A 15,755-nucleotide genomic window follows, 5' to 3' on the forward strand; every position below is an offset into this window, starting at 1 on the left:
AATTTCAGCTTAATTTTTAGGATTTTTTAATGAGCAAATCAAATTTAAATTTATTAATATTTGACTCTTACGAATGGATTTATTTAATAAATTTACAAGCTAACTCATGAGTTGGCTTATTTATTTAATTAAAATTATTTAATTTTAAACTTATTATAAACCTAATGTAGTTTTGAACTTCATTGGCGAATTACTTGAGCCGAGCTAAAAAATCCGAGTCAAATCCGAGCTAAAAAAAAATTTGATGAGCCGAGCATCGATTTGGCTTAGCTCGGTTCGATTAAGTTACACCCCTATGTGTGTGCAAAATTAACTATATAGAACGTGAAATGAAATGTGCTGTTTGGCATCAAAAATTTCTCTGTTTCCTTTTCATATATTTCCTGCGTTCGCGGGTCTTCTAGGCAGCACGCTTTTCTCTCCTTCTCATTCACTTCATTCCTCTACTGTATATCACCAAACAATCACTCTCTCTTCTCTTTTCTTCCTTTCTTTCTATCTAAAACTAGCCAAAGTTATGATCAATCTTTGAATTTTTTTTTCCAATTAAGGTTCGTTTCAATTCCCTTTCTTTCCTCCATTCCTGCTTCTACATGTGTGTTTTTTTCATGGGTTCCATTTGTTTTGTTTGCTTCTATTATCATTTTATGTTATTTTCTGATTGATCACGAACGCATGGTTCTGCATTTATGCATGCATGTTAATTCACTTATACGCCACTGTCTTTCAATTGGGTTTCTTTTATTTTTTGCTTTCATGGATCCACCTTTTTGAATTTCTGTTATTGATTATTTGTTCAATGTCGATCTTGCATGTTCAAATTCTAACACACTTTTGCATTTGATGTATGTTCACATGGTGGGCCACCAGTTTTATTCTAGGTGACTCGAGGTAAGATGTCTGGTTATGTGGGTGTACTTGTTTCTGATCCGTGGCTTCAAAGCCAGTTCACCCAAGTCGAGCTACGCACCCTTAAATCAAATGTAATATGCATATTTTGGGTTTTGGTTAAATTTTGATTTCTGTTCTCCATTAATTAGCAATGTCTGACTGGATTTTGCATTTGGTTTAGTATGTGTCAGTAAGGACTCAAGCAGGTCGCGTCACGGTCGGAGATTTGCCTCCTGTTTTTGTAAAATTGAAGGCTTTCGCTGAGGTTTTTAATGAGGATGAGATTAAGAAAATATTGGGGGAGTCTTATTCAAACCCGGGAGAAGAACTTGATTTTGAAACCTTCCTCCGGGTGAGTCTTTGAAGGTTAGAGGCTGTGTGGCTTTCATTTGATTTCCTAATGGCGATTTCTTTGTTTTAGTATTTTTGGTGTTTAAATCATAGCACTGCTCAAGTTAAAAGAGAATTTCAATTACTTCTAACGTTGTGATTAAGCAGGCCATGATAATTTATCCCCCATTTGGTCTCTTTCTAAAACACTTTTTCTTGGTAGTTCCATTTAATGAATGATGTTTTAATTTTTTTGGGTGGGTGGATTTGTTATTTGACAGGCATATTTAAATGTGCAAGCACGAGTGCCTGCAAAATCAGGTGGAAGAAAATTGAAATCTTCTTCTTCATTTCTCAAAGCATCAACAACAACTTTTCACCATAACATTAATGAATCCGAGAAGGCTTCCTATGTTTCCCATATTAACAATTACTTGGGAGAAGATTCATTCTTATGTAAATATCTTCCAATAGATGCAGCCACAAATGAATTATTTGATCTGGTGAAAGATGGAGTTCTTCTTTGGTACATGTCCCATGTGCACTTGCCAATTCTGTAGCTTTACTTTATTTTCAGAAGATGTATTATCTGTTCATGGATGCGTTTTTGATGCTTTATGCAGTAAGCTTATCAATGTGGCTGTTCCTGGGACTATAGATGAGCGAGCTATTAACACAAAAAAGGTCCTTAACCCATGGGAAAGAAATGAGAATCACACTCTTTGCCTCAATTCTGCAAAGGCTATTGGCTGCACAGTTGTTAATATTGGAACACAAGACCTTGTTGAAGCTAGAGTAAGTTAGGCTACTCCCACCTATTAATTCAGACCTTTTTTATATTTTTCTTTGTGGTTTGCAATATGTTGAAGGTTTGTTTCTATCTATCAGAACAATAAAACTGTCCGTGAGGGGGATTCCATCATACATGATTGAGTTGCAGTCAATTTCTTTTTATCCTTGCTTAGGGCTAACACTATTTTCTATTTTGCAGCCCCATCTGGTACTTGGATTGATTTCTCAAATTATTAAGGTATTCAACTCTAATTTATTCCTTTATCCTTGTAATTGCATATTATTGTGTAGGATATTGAATCCTTGAGATGGTGACAGTCTCATTTTAGTCATAAGACCTGGAGAATTGGATTATCTGGGCTTCCCTTGTAACTTGTGGTATTTCTGTATGGTGGCAACTTCAGATTCAACTGTTAGCAGATCTTAATTTAAAGAAAACTCCCCAACTTCTGGAATTGGTGGATGACAGTAAGGTTTAGTTTTACCTTCTTTATGTGCATTAACAACATGGGAACTAGTTGATGAAGTCTATTATGCTATGCCTTGCATTTGCTTACTATTTTATAAACTTGCAGGAGGTGGAGGAGCTCATGGGTTTAGCACCTGAAAAAGTTTTGCTGAAATGGATGAATTTTCATCTGAAGAAAGCTGGTTACACTAAACAGGTTACAAACTTCTCTTCTGATGTGAAGGTAAGGAAGTTTTCCAATTTATAAATGGCAAAATTCTCGATGTTTAAATCATGCAGTGTTGTTGACTTGGTGGCATTTTAAGTTGTTGTACTTGGTGCATAAACTAGTTTCTTGAGTGGATTTGTTTGAAATTTTTAAATATTTTTACATTAGAAATATTTTTGTAACAAATTTAGTTTTCCAATCTCTGTCATATAAATAGCTCTAAGTCAGGTTCATTGACAGTGTCGAAGCCAGAACATGAGATGAAGGGGGGCAAACTTTCACATAAAAATTATATAAGGGCTTTTAAGTTCTGAAATTGAAATTAGAATAAATACTTTTTCTAATTTTATTCAATAAGAAATTGATATTTGATTCACTTTAAGGTGCTATAGCAATTAAAATCAATATTAAAATACAAAATTCAATTGAATTCCATATAATCTATGTTTGGTACAACTTTATATTTAAAATTCGTTTACCATTACTTTTCTAAAATACAAGGTAAAACAAAAATGCCTTTTGTTAAATTATTCAATTGTTAAACTAAAAGCTTGAGACAATCATATGTAAAATTGTTTGATTGTCAAACTAAATCTAACTTAAAAAAAAAAAAAAACTAACATATAAATATCACAATATCATGATTTTTAATAATTCTAAGAACCCAATAAGGACCAATGATAATTATAACAAGTTACCTTTTTTATAGAAAAAAAATCATCCTATATTAATAAAACTTTAAAATTATGATACAAATTATCAATATTTTCTATGTTTTATTATATTCACAGCTCAACTCAACTCAACTCAACTAAGCCTTTATCCCAAAAATTTATTGGAGTCGGCTATATGGATTCTCTTTCTCCACTCTAAACGATTTTGGGTTAAATCCTCGGAAATGTGTAATGTTTCTAGGTCATGTTGTACTACACTCCTCCAAGTCAGTTTAGGTCTACCCTTTCTTTTCTTTCTATCCTCTAACCCAATGTCTACGCTTCATATGACCAAACCACCTCAATCTCCTTTCTCTCAACTTATCCTCAATTGACACCACTCCTACCTTTTTTCTAATACTCTCATTACGGATTTTATCTAGTCTAGTATGGCCACTCATCTACCTTAATATTCTCATCTCCACAACTCTTATCTTAGACATATACGACTCATTCATTGTCCAACACTCACTACTATATAATATAGCCGGTCGTATGGATGTACAGTAAAATTTTCCTTTCAATTTATTGGGAATCTTGCGATCACATAAAACTCCCGTGGCATGTCTCCATTTCAATCATCCGGCTTTAATCCTATGACTAACATCCTCCTCACATCCCCCATCTACTTGAAGGATTGAGCCGAGATATTTAAAGTGATTACTTTGGGGCAATACCACTTCATCCAAACTAACTCCTTCCCTATCACTAGTTCGGCCTTCACTGAACTTGCAATGTATGTATTCTGTCTTTGTTCTACTTAACTTAAAGCCCTTTGATTCTAGAATACTTCTCCAAAGCTTTAGCTTTCTATTGACTCCTTCTCGCGTCTCATCTATCAGAACTATATCATCCGCAAATATCATGCATTAAGGGATACTCTCTTGCATATGTTTCATCAATTCATCTAGAACTAATGTAGAAAGGTAAGGGTTTATAACTGAACCTTGGTGTAATCCAACTGAGATAGGAAAATCTCTTGTGTCCCCTCTCACTATGCGTACAATAATAGTTGCTCCTTCATACATATCTTTCAACACTTGTATGTACCTAATAGATGCCCTCTTTTGTTATAACACTCTCCATAAGATATCTTTTGGAACACTATCATAAGCCTTCTCCAAATCGATAAAAACCATGTGTAGATCTTTCTTCACATCTCTATATTTCTCCATCAAGCTTTTAATGAGAAATATCGCTTCTATAGTTGAACGACCAGGCATGAAGCTAAATTGATTAGGAGAGATAGAAGTGTCATGACGTAGTCGATGTTCCACAACTCTCTCCCACAACTTCATAGTATGGCTCATGAGTTTAATTTTTCTATAGTTTGAGCAACTTTGTATGTCTCCCTTATTTTTAAAAATAGGTATTAAAATACTCCTCCTCCATTTATCAGGCATTTTCTTTGAGTTTAGAATCTTATTAAATAATTTAGTTAACCACGCCACTTACATATCTCCCAAATACTTTCACACTTCAATTGGTATTCCATTGAGTCTACGGGCTTTACCCATTTTTATTCTCTTAAGTGCTTCCTTTACTTCTGAAGATCTAATCCTTTTAGTATAATTCACATTCTTTTCTATTGCTTTGTAGTCTATATTCACGCTATTACCACTTTGACTATTATTAAAGAGGTCATCAAAATAATTTCTCCATCTTTCTTTAATGTCCTCATCTTTCATCAACATTTTTCCTTCTTTATCCTTAATGCACATAACTTGATTGAGATCTTGACATTTCTTTTCTCTCCTCCATACTAATCTATAAATATCTTTCTCTCTTTCTTTAGTTCCAAGTTTCTCATATAACTTTTCAAAGGCCTACCCTCTTGCTTGACTAACTGCCTTTTTTGCCTCTTTCTTTGCTATCTTGTACTGTTCATACGCCTCATTATTATCATACTTAGGTAATTTCTTATACCATTCCCTCTTTCTCTTTACTGCCTTTTGTACTTCCTCATTTTACTACCATCTCTCTTTTGAGGGTGGTCCATGTCCTTTAGACTCTCCAAGTACTTTTCTAGCTACTTCTCTAATCTTTGATGCCATCTGTATCCATATACCATTGGCCTTCACATCTAGCTTCCATGCTTTGGACTCGAGAAGCTCATTTTTGAACTTCACTTGCTTTACTCCTTTGAACTCCAACCACTTTGTTTGAGCTGCAATATTTCTTCTAGCCTTACTTGAATTGTTCCTAAACTTGACATCCAAGACCACTAACCAATGTTGACTTGTTAAAGCCTCTCCCAGAATGACTTTACAATTTTTGCATAGAGCTTTATTTGTTTTCCTGGTTAAGAGGAAGTCAATTTGGCTTCTATGTTGTCCACATTTGAAAGTAACTAAATGTGACTCCCTTTTTATAAAGTAGGAATTTGCTAGTATTAGGTCGTACGCCATAGCAAAATCCAAGATGTTTTTGCCCTCATCATTTCAGCTACCGAAACCAAAACCTCTATGAACATTCTCATAACCTTGCCTATCACTTCCTATATGTCCATTCAAATCTCCACTGATGAAAACATTCTCTTCATTCGGTATGCTTTGCATTAGATCATCCATATCTTCCCAAAACCTTTGTTTACTCTCACTATCTAGTCCTATTTATGGGGCATAAGCACTAACTACATTTATTATTTCTTCTTCTAATACTAGCTTTGCTAGTATAATTCTATCTCCTACTCTTTTCATAGCTATTACGGTATCTTTCAATATCCTGTCTTTGATTATGCCCACTCCGTTATTATGCCCACTCTGTTCTTATTTCTCTCCTTTCCAGTAAACCACAGTTTGTATCCTAAATTACCCACTTTCTCGCTTTTCTCTCTTACCCATTTAGTCTCTTGAATGCAAGCAATATTCACCATTTTTCTTTCCAAGGTATCCACAAGCTCTATTAATTTTCCTGTAAGTGATCCAACATTCCAAGTACCAACCCTGATTCTTTTCCTATCCTGTTCTTTCCTAATTGATCTCCTTCTATGATATCTTCTATTGTTTTTTATGCCTATCTTATGTTCTATTTCACTATTTATTCTACTAGCTGTCCTATGGACTAACTTCTTTACCCACACTCGTCCATGATGTGGGACCCCTTGCTCATTTAACACCACACCCGGGTGCTAGCATTGCATAGCGTGTCGCTTTCGGTGAATGCCCTACACCATTGCATATTATCTCACTACACCCGGGCTCCAATATAGCGCGTCATAAGTAGAGGACGCCCCAACATTTATATCATAAGAATCCATATTATGAGGTGTGACGAAATTTTTACGCTGGTTGTCACCTATCGCAACTCTCCTCCTTTATTCGGGCTTGAGACTGGCTTAGCACAAACAACTTAAACGGAGTTTTTATTATAGTCAAAAATTAAAATTGATAGTAGAGAAAATAATTTATAAAATAGATTTGGGTACTTATAAAAATACATAAAAATATAATAACTTTTTTGTTTGAGAAGTCGGAAGATAAAACTATAAGAAGATGAGAAAAACCAAATACAGATATAAAATTGCTCATCTTATTTTCAAATCCACAATCACATTTGATTTTTTTGTCCTTCACCTTCATTTTGTTTAACTTTGTTCGATTCTTTCTAATTTTGTTCCTCTTTTCTATAAATTGTGATTCAAAAAGACAAATGAAAGATAACTTTTAACTCTTAAGTTGTGGTTTTTAAGAGTACAAAAATAACAAAAACTAAAATATTTTGTTTTTTTATTTAAGTCAAATTTAGGGGAGGGGAAGGGAAGAGAAGGGGGCAAATATTAAATTTTAGGGGGAGAATATTAAATTTTAATGAAAATTTTTCTAAATATAATATTTTTAAAATTATTAATTTTTTATTTTGGAAAAGTAAAGTGGCCAATTGCCCCCCTTCCCCAAAGGGAAGCTTTGCCCCTATTCATTGTCATTAGCATATATTAATAAAACATACAACTGCAATTTCTGCCATTTTGTTTTTATGTTTTTGAGTTATATCTTCTCCTCTTTTGTGGTTGTAACTCTAAGCATTTTCAGGATGGAGAGGCCTATGTTTACCTGCTTAATGCTCTTGCACCAGAACTCAGTACCCCTGCCACGCGGGATTCTAGTAATCCTACAGAGAGAGCAAACATGGTTCTTGAGGTGGCAGAGAAACTTGATTGCAAAAGATATCTCACTTCTCAAGACATTGTTGAGGGATCCCCAAATCTTAATCTTGCATTTGTTGCTCAAATATTCCAGCACAGGTGAGAGAAAGGAGAGTTCAATTTACGTGGTTTTCATTTATTCTATCTTTTTCTGTTTCTCCTTTCAATCTTCATCTTTAAATCTCTGCCATCAGCACTTCTAGAGTTCAATATGTATGCTAAACATGATTTTGAGTAGTATATGATTTAACTTGTTAAGGCATATCTATTGTACATAATATATTCCTCTAATGCAATATAATTATCTGCTTCTCAACATGAGCATGTTGTGGGATGGGTATCCTACCTTTATAAGATGTAGGCATTTGCTGGGTGTTTGAAATTGGCAGGAGTGAACAATCCTTTACCTCAATTCATGTTTACTTTCAATTATATATGATGAGCCAATGCTATCAAAAGATGTTATGATTTAAAAAAGGTTCACTCATGGAAAAGGAATTTCTCGAACTCCTAGACACTTCCTCTAAGTCAGGGTCATGCATTGATAATTAGGAAAGACCAAGGCAGCCGCTAAATCCTATTTTTGTTATTTTCTATACTGTTATGCATTTTCAATTCCTTAGTTTAGGAGGGTGTACCTCCACTCTTCCCATTGCCCTAAGTTTTAAAGGGTTGTTTATTGTCCATTTAAGTTTCTATGTACTTGTTATTGTTTAATAAAGGAGAAGCAGAATTTCACACAAGTCATTACTTTCTTACTCAAAAGATCTTTTTATTTTTCTCCTTCATTCAGCTCAAGCCGTAACCATAGGTAGAAAAAGCAAAAGCGTTAATAAACACTCACACTTACCTCAACAATTTCAACATATGAAAACACATAGTGAATAGTTGTAATTTTTATAATAATATGTAATAGTTTTATTATAATTTTTATTTATATACATATACATATATATGTGTGTGTGTGTGTGTGTGTGTGTGTGTTGTGTACTGTTAAATCACTCCGTTGACAAATTTTCTAGATCCACCACTAGTCCATAGCCATGTGGTAAACAAAGTCTATGCATTATTTCTCTTTCATTCACATTGATTTTCTCATATTTCTAGTTTTGGTGAATTGAACAGTGAAAATTTTGGGCTTTTTTCTTCTGTATGCATCATGCATGAGTAGATTAGGTCTTATTATCTAAGAGTGATTGTGTTTGTATTGCAGGAATGGATTGACAGTTGACACTAATAAGATGTCCTTTGCTGAGATGATGGAGGATGATGTTGAAACTTCTCGGGAAGAGAGATGCTTTCGGTTGTGGATTAATAGTCTTGGAATTTTTACATATGTTAATAACGTTTTTGAGGATGTCCGAAATGGGTGAGCTTTAATGTTTCCCTTAAGAAGTACAAAGCTTTGTTAACTCTTGATTCTCATTCATCTCTTGCACATGCAGATGGGTTCTTTTAGAAGTGCTTGACAAAGTTTCACCCGGATCGGTAAATTGGAAGCAGACAACTAAACCTCCTATAAAGATGCCATTTAGAAAAGTTGAGAATTGCAACCAAGTTGTACAGATAGGGAAAGAATTGCATTTCTCTCTAGTGAATGTTGCTGGGAATGACATTGTCCAGGGAAATAAGAAGCTCATATTAGGTTAGCTAGCTTTAATTTTACAAGGAAATAAGAAGCTCATATTAGGTTAGCTAGCTTTAATTTTACATATCCTATAAAAATGTTAATTATGCAACTCATTGCTTTTCATTATTTGATACATCAAATATGTTCACTTTCCGTGGTTAAGGTTTTTTTCTTCAAGTTACTGGAAATCTTATGCAAAATTATGTTGTTTTAGCATTTATTATTAGAAGTCATGCTCCATTGAACCCTTTGCAATTTTTCCTTTGTGTTGCCTTCAACTTGAATAAAATCTGCAACAATGCTGAGATGTTGTACGTGTGCATGTGTTTCTATGAATAATAGAATAGTTGTTGTGCTCTTTCACTTTAGATGCCCATTTGACTTTTGCCTCTTCTTTCATTCACAGCATTTTTGTGGCAGCTGATGAGGTTTACCATGCTTCAGCTTTTAAAAAACTTGAGATCTCACTCCTCCTACTCCCAAGGTAAAGAAATTACAGATGCCGACATTTTAAACTGGGCGAATAGCAAAGTGAAAAAAGCAGGTAGAAAATCTCAAATGGAAAGCTTCAAGGTAATTAAGAAAACAATGAATTTGTTTGCAATTAGATTTTGTTGTTAAAATAGACTGACCTTGACTTTACCTCAAAAGGCACCTTGTAAGATGAGGATTGCCAAGTCACATATGAAGCATTTTTCCCCAATACCTAGTCGATGTGGAAATTAACACATCCCCTTCATGCCTAAGACTTGACATCTAGAGCATGAAGTTTGCAAGACTAACATTTGTGGGTGGCCCAACATCGAGATTGGGGCTGGCTCTGATACCATGTTGATAAAATGGACAGAACCTAATTTCACCCAAAGCCCACCTTGTGGGAGGAGGATTGCGTAAATCATATGTGAAACAATTTTGTCCAATACCCAACCAATGTGGAACTTAATAGATTTTAACATATAATTAACCATTTGGTGTTTGATGTTTTTGCTTTTAGGATAAGAGCCTTTCAAATGGAATTTTCTTTCTTGAGCTTCTTAGTTCAGTGGAGCCAAGGGTAGTTAATTGGGCAGTTGTTACAAAGGGAGAAAGTGGTATGTCATTATTATTTTTCCCTACTGTAGGATCTATATTTTTTGAAACTTGCACTTTACCCATAATAAAAGGGGAAATGTGCTGAGCTTGGGCTAATTGGCTTTCAAAGGAGCATTAAATTGAACATATATACACAATTAGTTTGATGCACTCTACATGAAGCTTTAAGATTGCCTCACTTTTTGTTACTGGCATTTGCAGATGAGGATAAGAAGATGAATGCTACCTATATAATAAGTGTAGCCCGAAAACTTGGATGCTCCATTTTCTTATTGCCTGAGGACATTATAGAGGTAGGTTTTTATTCTAAACTTAAGATATTTAAACTTGCCAATTGTCATTGTTTGTATGATGGAATATCTTATATGTTTGCCTTTGTTTACTTGTATGAACTCCAATATGGGAAAAGGTCACACTAAACATTCAAATTTGATGGTGTCATGGGAATATTATCTTTTAATTGTCCATTATGCATTGATTTCTATGTTAGTGGGCATCATGACAATTCATGGATTTCTACAAGGCTTGGGTAAGGGAAAAGAAATTACATAGCCTAAATCAGGGTGTAAAAAGATAAAGACCATAAAATTTTGGTAAATAAAGGAGAAATAAAAGAAGACAGAGAAGTTAGTTTGATAATGTCCTAAATGGTAGCCATCTGAAGAATTTTGGAGACAATAATTATTCAATAGGAGAAAAGAATGTGAACAATTCTAAAAGTATTGTTATGATTGTTCTGAAAAGAACAATGCAGGGAAAAGCACATGGCCTTGATGGAATTTTTTCTGAAGTTTGGAATTACCTTGTAGACATAAAGGTAGTTTGATTGTCCATACTGTTAAAAAGAACTTTCTTTTGTTTGTTGCATTGGAATTTAAATGAGCTACAACGATTGCCTACATTAACACAGAGGAATTCCTTATCATAGTTGGTTTACACTAAGAAATAGCCTTGAGCCCTAACCTTGCAAGCCCTATGAAAGTGGGTTTTGCTCTCCAACATGTTAACCAGGATTACCAGATCACATGGGAGGTATTTTCCTTTCGTACAAATCCTCTAGTTTTGGTGTGGATGGTCTGCTATTGAAAGCACCAAAGAGGTAGACTTAGTGCAGTGTCAAGATTTTGACCTGTGAATACCACCTAAACCACAATACCAAAAAATATATTAATAAATAATAATTGCTAAACTATATGAAAGGACACAATTAACAGATATTGCTGAGTTGATAGTTTGATACCCATTGATTAATGGATGTTTTGGATTTGAAGTGGCTTCCATTTTTTTTTTTTTTTCTCTTTATTGATTTGGCACTTCTAACTGTCAAATTATATGCATCATTTCCACAGATAAACCAGAAGATGATGCTTATTTTGACTGCAAGCATAATGTACTGGAGCCTGCAGCAACAGGATGCAGAGTCAGAGTCATCCGCTGCTGATGACAGTGTAGAGTCATCTACAGCCTCCATGGATGGTGATATTACCATGGATGCTGCTGCTTCAGATACTGAAGAAAACAGGGAATGACCTCAAAATCCAGCATTTTAATACTTTTTGTCATCATTTATTCATTTTCAAGAAGCTTCATTTGTAAGGTTCTCATAAACCACAGAAAAGAAAAAAAAAAAAGTTATGTAAATTATCTTTTGTTAAGTAGAGCTTGATGTTCTTAGGCATCTTTTAGCCAAAAATCGCATTAGTGGTGCTAAATAATCTTGGACTTTCAGGACACCATGTCTGTACATTGTTGTTTTGCTAGAATTATTAGTTAGAGAGCATTAAAAATTAACTTAAAATTAAATTTGAGGAGTTTTATTGATAAAAATATGAAAACAATAAATATATATATATTTTTTTTCAAACTGATTTTTTCAACAATGATCCAATGGTGCTCTTCATGAAAATTTTATCAACATAAACTAATTCATTGACCAGAAGGTATTGTTTAGTTCAAACCCCAAGGATACTTTCTAATGATCTACAAAAATGAAATCTACAATTAACTACAGGGATTAATGGAATTAAAATTTAATAACTAAATTATTGCAAAAAAAAAAATAGTAACTAGTAAGTTTAAGTCCCATTCGGCAATATTAATTGCTCCAATAATTGACTATTTTAATAGCTATTAGTTATTTTATTAGCCGTTAACTATTAGATATTAGCAATTAGATATTAATTATTAGTAGTTTACTATTTATATAATAATTTAAAGTAAAAATATTAGGTAAAAATAGTTATTAAATTAGCTGTTAAATATAAAAATAGTAATATTATTTTTATTTTTTTTTTATTTTTTTTATTTATAGTAATATCATTTTATTGATTATAATTAAAATGTTCTCTTAACCTAAAATATACGAGGCTAACTTGAATCACTTTTTCAACCTCTAAATATTAATATAAATACTATTTTACTAAATAATATAAATAAAAAAAATAAAATTAAAAAATTAAATATTACCTTAAAAATTATTGAGCTTATTATATTTCAAGGGCTTAATTACAAATTTTTTTCCCCTTTTTTCAATGCTTTCTTTTCATGCTATTATTGTTATCAGTTAGCATCACAGCCGCTTGCATTTAAGGAGCACTAATTACTATTGCTTTAACTTCTCTTGAAAAAAGACTAAAGGATTAAAAAGAAAATTCAGGAAATTAAACTTACCAAATATAAAATTATATGAAATTAAATGGACAAAAACATTAAATTTAGGAGAGGCTACCTCACCTTTACAGAGCTAATTAATTGTACTAGACTATTATGCCTCCATTGTAAGGGAAAAAAAAAAAATAATCTAAAGCTCCATGAAAAATATTTTTTCAAAAAAATATATTTTTTTACATTTTATAGTGAGATACTCAACAAATTATTATTGAAAAATATTTTTTGAAAAAATTATTTTTTAAACTTTGATAATCTTAATAAAATATAAAAATATTTATACATGTGTGATATAATATATATCATTAGTTTAATATTATAATTCAATAATTAAAAATATTTTTATAAAAAATATTTTAAAAAAAATAATTTTCATATTAAATATATTTTATATATAAATTATTTTTACCAAATAAAGAAAGCCTAAAAATCAAACAATGTGGTCTATAAAGTCAAAACGTAAAACTTTTTTCAAGGAAAAAAAATAAAATAAAAATTTGAAAGAACTAAGTGTAGGGTTTCACTCGTGAGTGGAGCCATGTGTTGAGTAGTCGAGTCAATTTACCCCACTCTTTTTTCTCTAAATGAAAATTTTTCATATATATTATCATATAAAATTATTTATATGATTCATTAAAAATAATTTTAACCCATAAAATGTTTTAAAATATTATTATATTTTATAAATTTAAATATATTTAACACTTCATCTTAGATATTTCATTCAATTCAACTAAGTCTTTATCCCAAAAATTTAGGGTTGGCTATATGGATTCTCTTTCTTCACTCTAAACGATTTTGGGTTAAATCCTCATAAATGTGTAATGCTTCCAGGTCATGTTGTACTACTCTTCTCCAAGTCAGTTTAGGTCTACCTCTTCTTTTCTTTCTATCCTCTACCCTAATGTGCTCTACTTGTCTAACTGGAGTCTCCGTATGCTTACGCTTCATATAACCAAATCACTTCAATCTCCCTTCTCTCAACTTATCCTCAATTGGTATTACTCCTACCTTTTCTCTAATACTCTCATTACGGACTTTATCTAGTCTAGTATGGCCACTCATCAACCTTAACATTCTCATCTCCGTAACTCTTATCTTAGACACATACGACTCTTTTAGTACCCAACACTCACTACCATATAATATGGCCGGACGTATGGTTGTACGGTAAAATTTTTCTTTCAACTTATTAGGAATCTTGCAATCACACATCTCCACTTCAACCATCCGGCTTGAATCCTATGACTAATATTCTCCTCACATCCCCCATCTATTTAAAGGACTAAGGCGAGATATTTAAAGTGATTACTTTGAAACAGTATCACTCCATCCAAACTAACTCTATCCAAACTAACTCTATCCAAACTAACTCCTTCCCTATCACCAGTTTGGCCTTCACTGAACTTGCAATGTATGTATTCTATTTTTGTTCTACTTAACTTAAAGCACCTTGACTCTAGAGTACTTCTCCAAAGCTCTAGCTTTCTATTAACTCCTTCTTGCCTCTCATCTATCAGAACTATATCATCTGCAAACATCATGCACCAAGGGATACTCTCTTGTATATGCTTCGTTAATTCATTTAAAACTAATGTAAAAAGATAAGGGCTTACGGCTGAACCTTGGTATAATCCAACTGAGATAGGAAAATCTCTTGTGTCCCCTCTCACTGTACGCACAATAGTAGTTGCTCCTTCATACATGTTTTTCAACACTTGTATGTACCTAATAGATCCCCCCTTTTGTTCTAATACTCTCCATAAGACATCTCTTAGAATACTATCATAAGCCTTCTCCAAATCGATAAAAACCATGTGTAAATCTTTCCTCGCATCTCTATATTTCTCCATCAAGCTTCTAATGAGAAAGATCGCTTCCATAGTTGAACGACCAGGCATGAAGCCAAATTGATTGGGAGAGATAGAAGTATCATGACGTAGTCGATGTTCCACAACTCTCTCCCACAACTTCATAGTATGGCTCATGAGTTTAATTCCCCTATAGTTTGAGCAACTCTGTATGTCTCCCTTATTTTTAAAAATAGGTACTAAAATACTCCTCCTCCATTCATTAGGCATTTTCTTTGAATTTAGAATCTTATTAAACAATTTAGTTAACCATGCCACTTTCATATTTTCCAAATACTTTCACACTTCAATTGGTATTCCATCAGGTCCATAGGCTTTACTCACTTTCATTCTCTTAAGTGTTTCATTAACTTCTAAAGATCCAATCCTTCTAGTATAATTCACATTCGTTTCTATTGCTCTATAGTCTATATTCACGCTATTACTATTTTGACTATTATTAAAGAGATCATCAAAATAATTTCTCCATCTTTCTTTAATGTCTTCATCTTTCACCAACACTTTTCCTTCTTTATCCTTAATGCACCTAACTTAATTAAGATCTTGACATTCTTTTCTCTCCTCCTTGCTAATCTATAAATATCTTTCTCCCCTTCTTTAGTTTCAAGTTTCTCATATAACTTTTCAAAGGCCTGCGCTTTTGTTTGACTAACTGCCTTTTTTACTTCTTTTTTTGCTATCTTGTACTGTTCATATGCCTCATTATTATCACACTTAGGTAATTTCTTATACCATTCTCTTTTTCTCTTTACTACCTTTTATACTTTCTCATTCCACCACCATCTCTCTTTTGAGGGTGGTCCATGTCCTCTAGACTCTCCAAGTACTTTTCTAGCTGTATTCACATACCATTGGCCTCCATATCCAGCTTCCATGCTTCAGACTCAAGAAGCTCATTTTTGAACTGCACTTGCTTTATTCCTTTGAACTCCCACTACTTTGTTCGAG

At 33.1% G+C, this 15,755-nt stretch overlaps 1 protein-coding gene across 1 annotated transcript; it reads left to right on the plus strand.

The window, feature by feature from the left end:
* Positions 1-357: 357 nt before the first annotated feature.
* Positions 358-11,962, plus strand: LOC110657889 (fimbrin-5-like). The gene is made up of 15 exons (XM_058129193.1): positions 358-551; positions 871-983; positions 1,073-1,243; positions 1,503-1,747; positions 1,845-2,016; positions 2,213-2,251; positions 2,418-2,486; positions 2,589-2,705; positions 7,435-7,646; positions 8,761-8,916; positions 8,993-9,192; positions 9,584-9,750; positions 10,172-10,268; positions 10,471-10,562; positions 11,619-11,962. The coding sequence occupies exons 2-15, from the start codon at positions 897-899 to the stop codon at positions 11,796-11,798; spliced, it is 2,004 nt and encodes a 667-aa protein (XP_057985176.1). The 5' UTR covers positions 358-551; positions 871-896; the 3' UTR covers positions 11,799-11,962.
* Positions 11,963-15,755: the final 3,793 nt, after the last annotated feature.

This window comes from Hevea brasiliensis, chromosome 10 (genome assembly GCF_030052815.1).
Source record: "Hevea brasiliensis isolate MT/VB/25A 57/8 chromosome 10, ASM3005281v1, whole genome shotgun sequence".
Classification (NCBI taxonomy): Eukaryota; Viridiplantae; Streptophyta; class Magnoliopsida; order Malpighiales; family Euphorbiaceae; genus Hevea; species Hevea brasiliensis.

Bases quoted from the DNA above. Each gene is read 5' to 3' on its own strand.
- LOC110657889 (XM_058129193.1), top strand. From the start codon at position 897: ATGTCTGGTTATGTGGGTGTACTTGTTTCTGATCCGTGGCTTCAAAGC. The intron at 1,748-1,844 runs GTACATGTCCCA...TGCTTTATGCAG, and splicing joins AAAGATGGAGTTCTTCTTTG to TAAGCTTATCAATGTGGCTG. The intron at 10,269-10,470 runs GTATGTCATTAT...TGGCATTTGCAG, and splicing joins TGTTACAAAGGGAGAAAGTG to ATGAGGATAAGAAGATGAAT.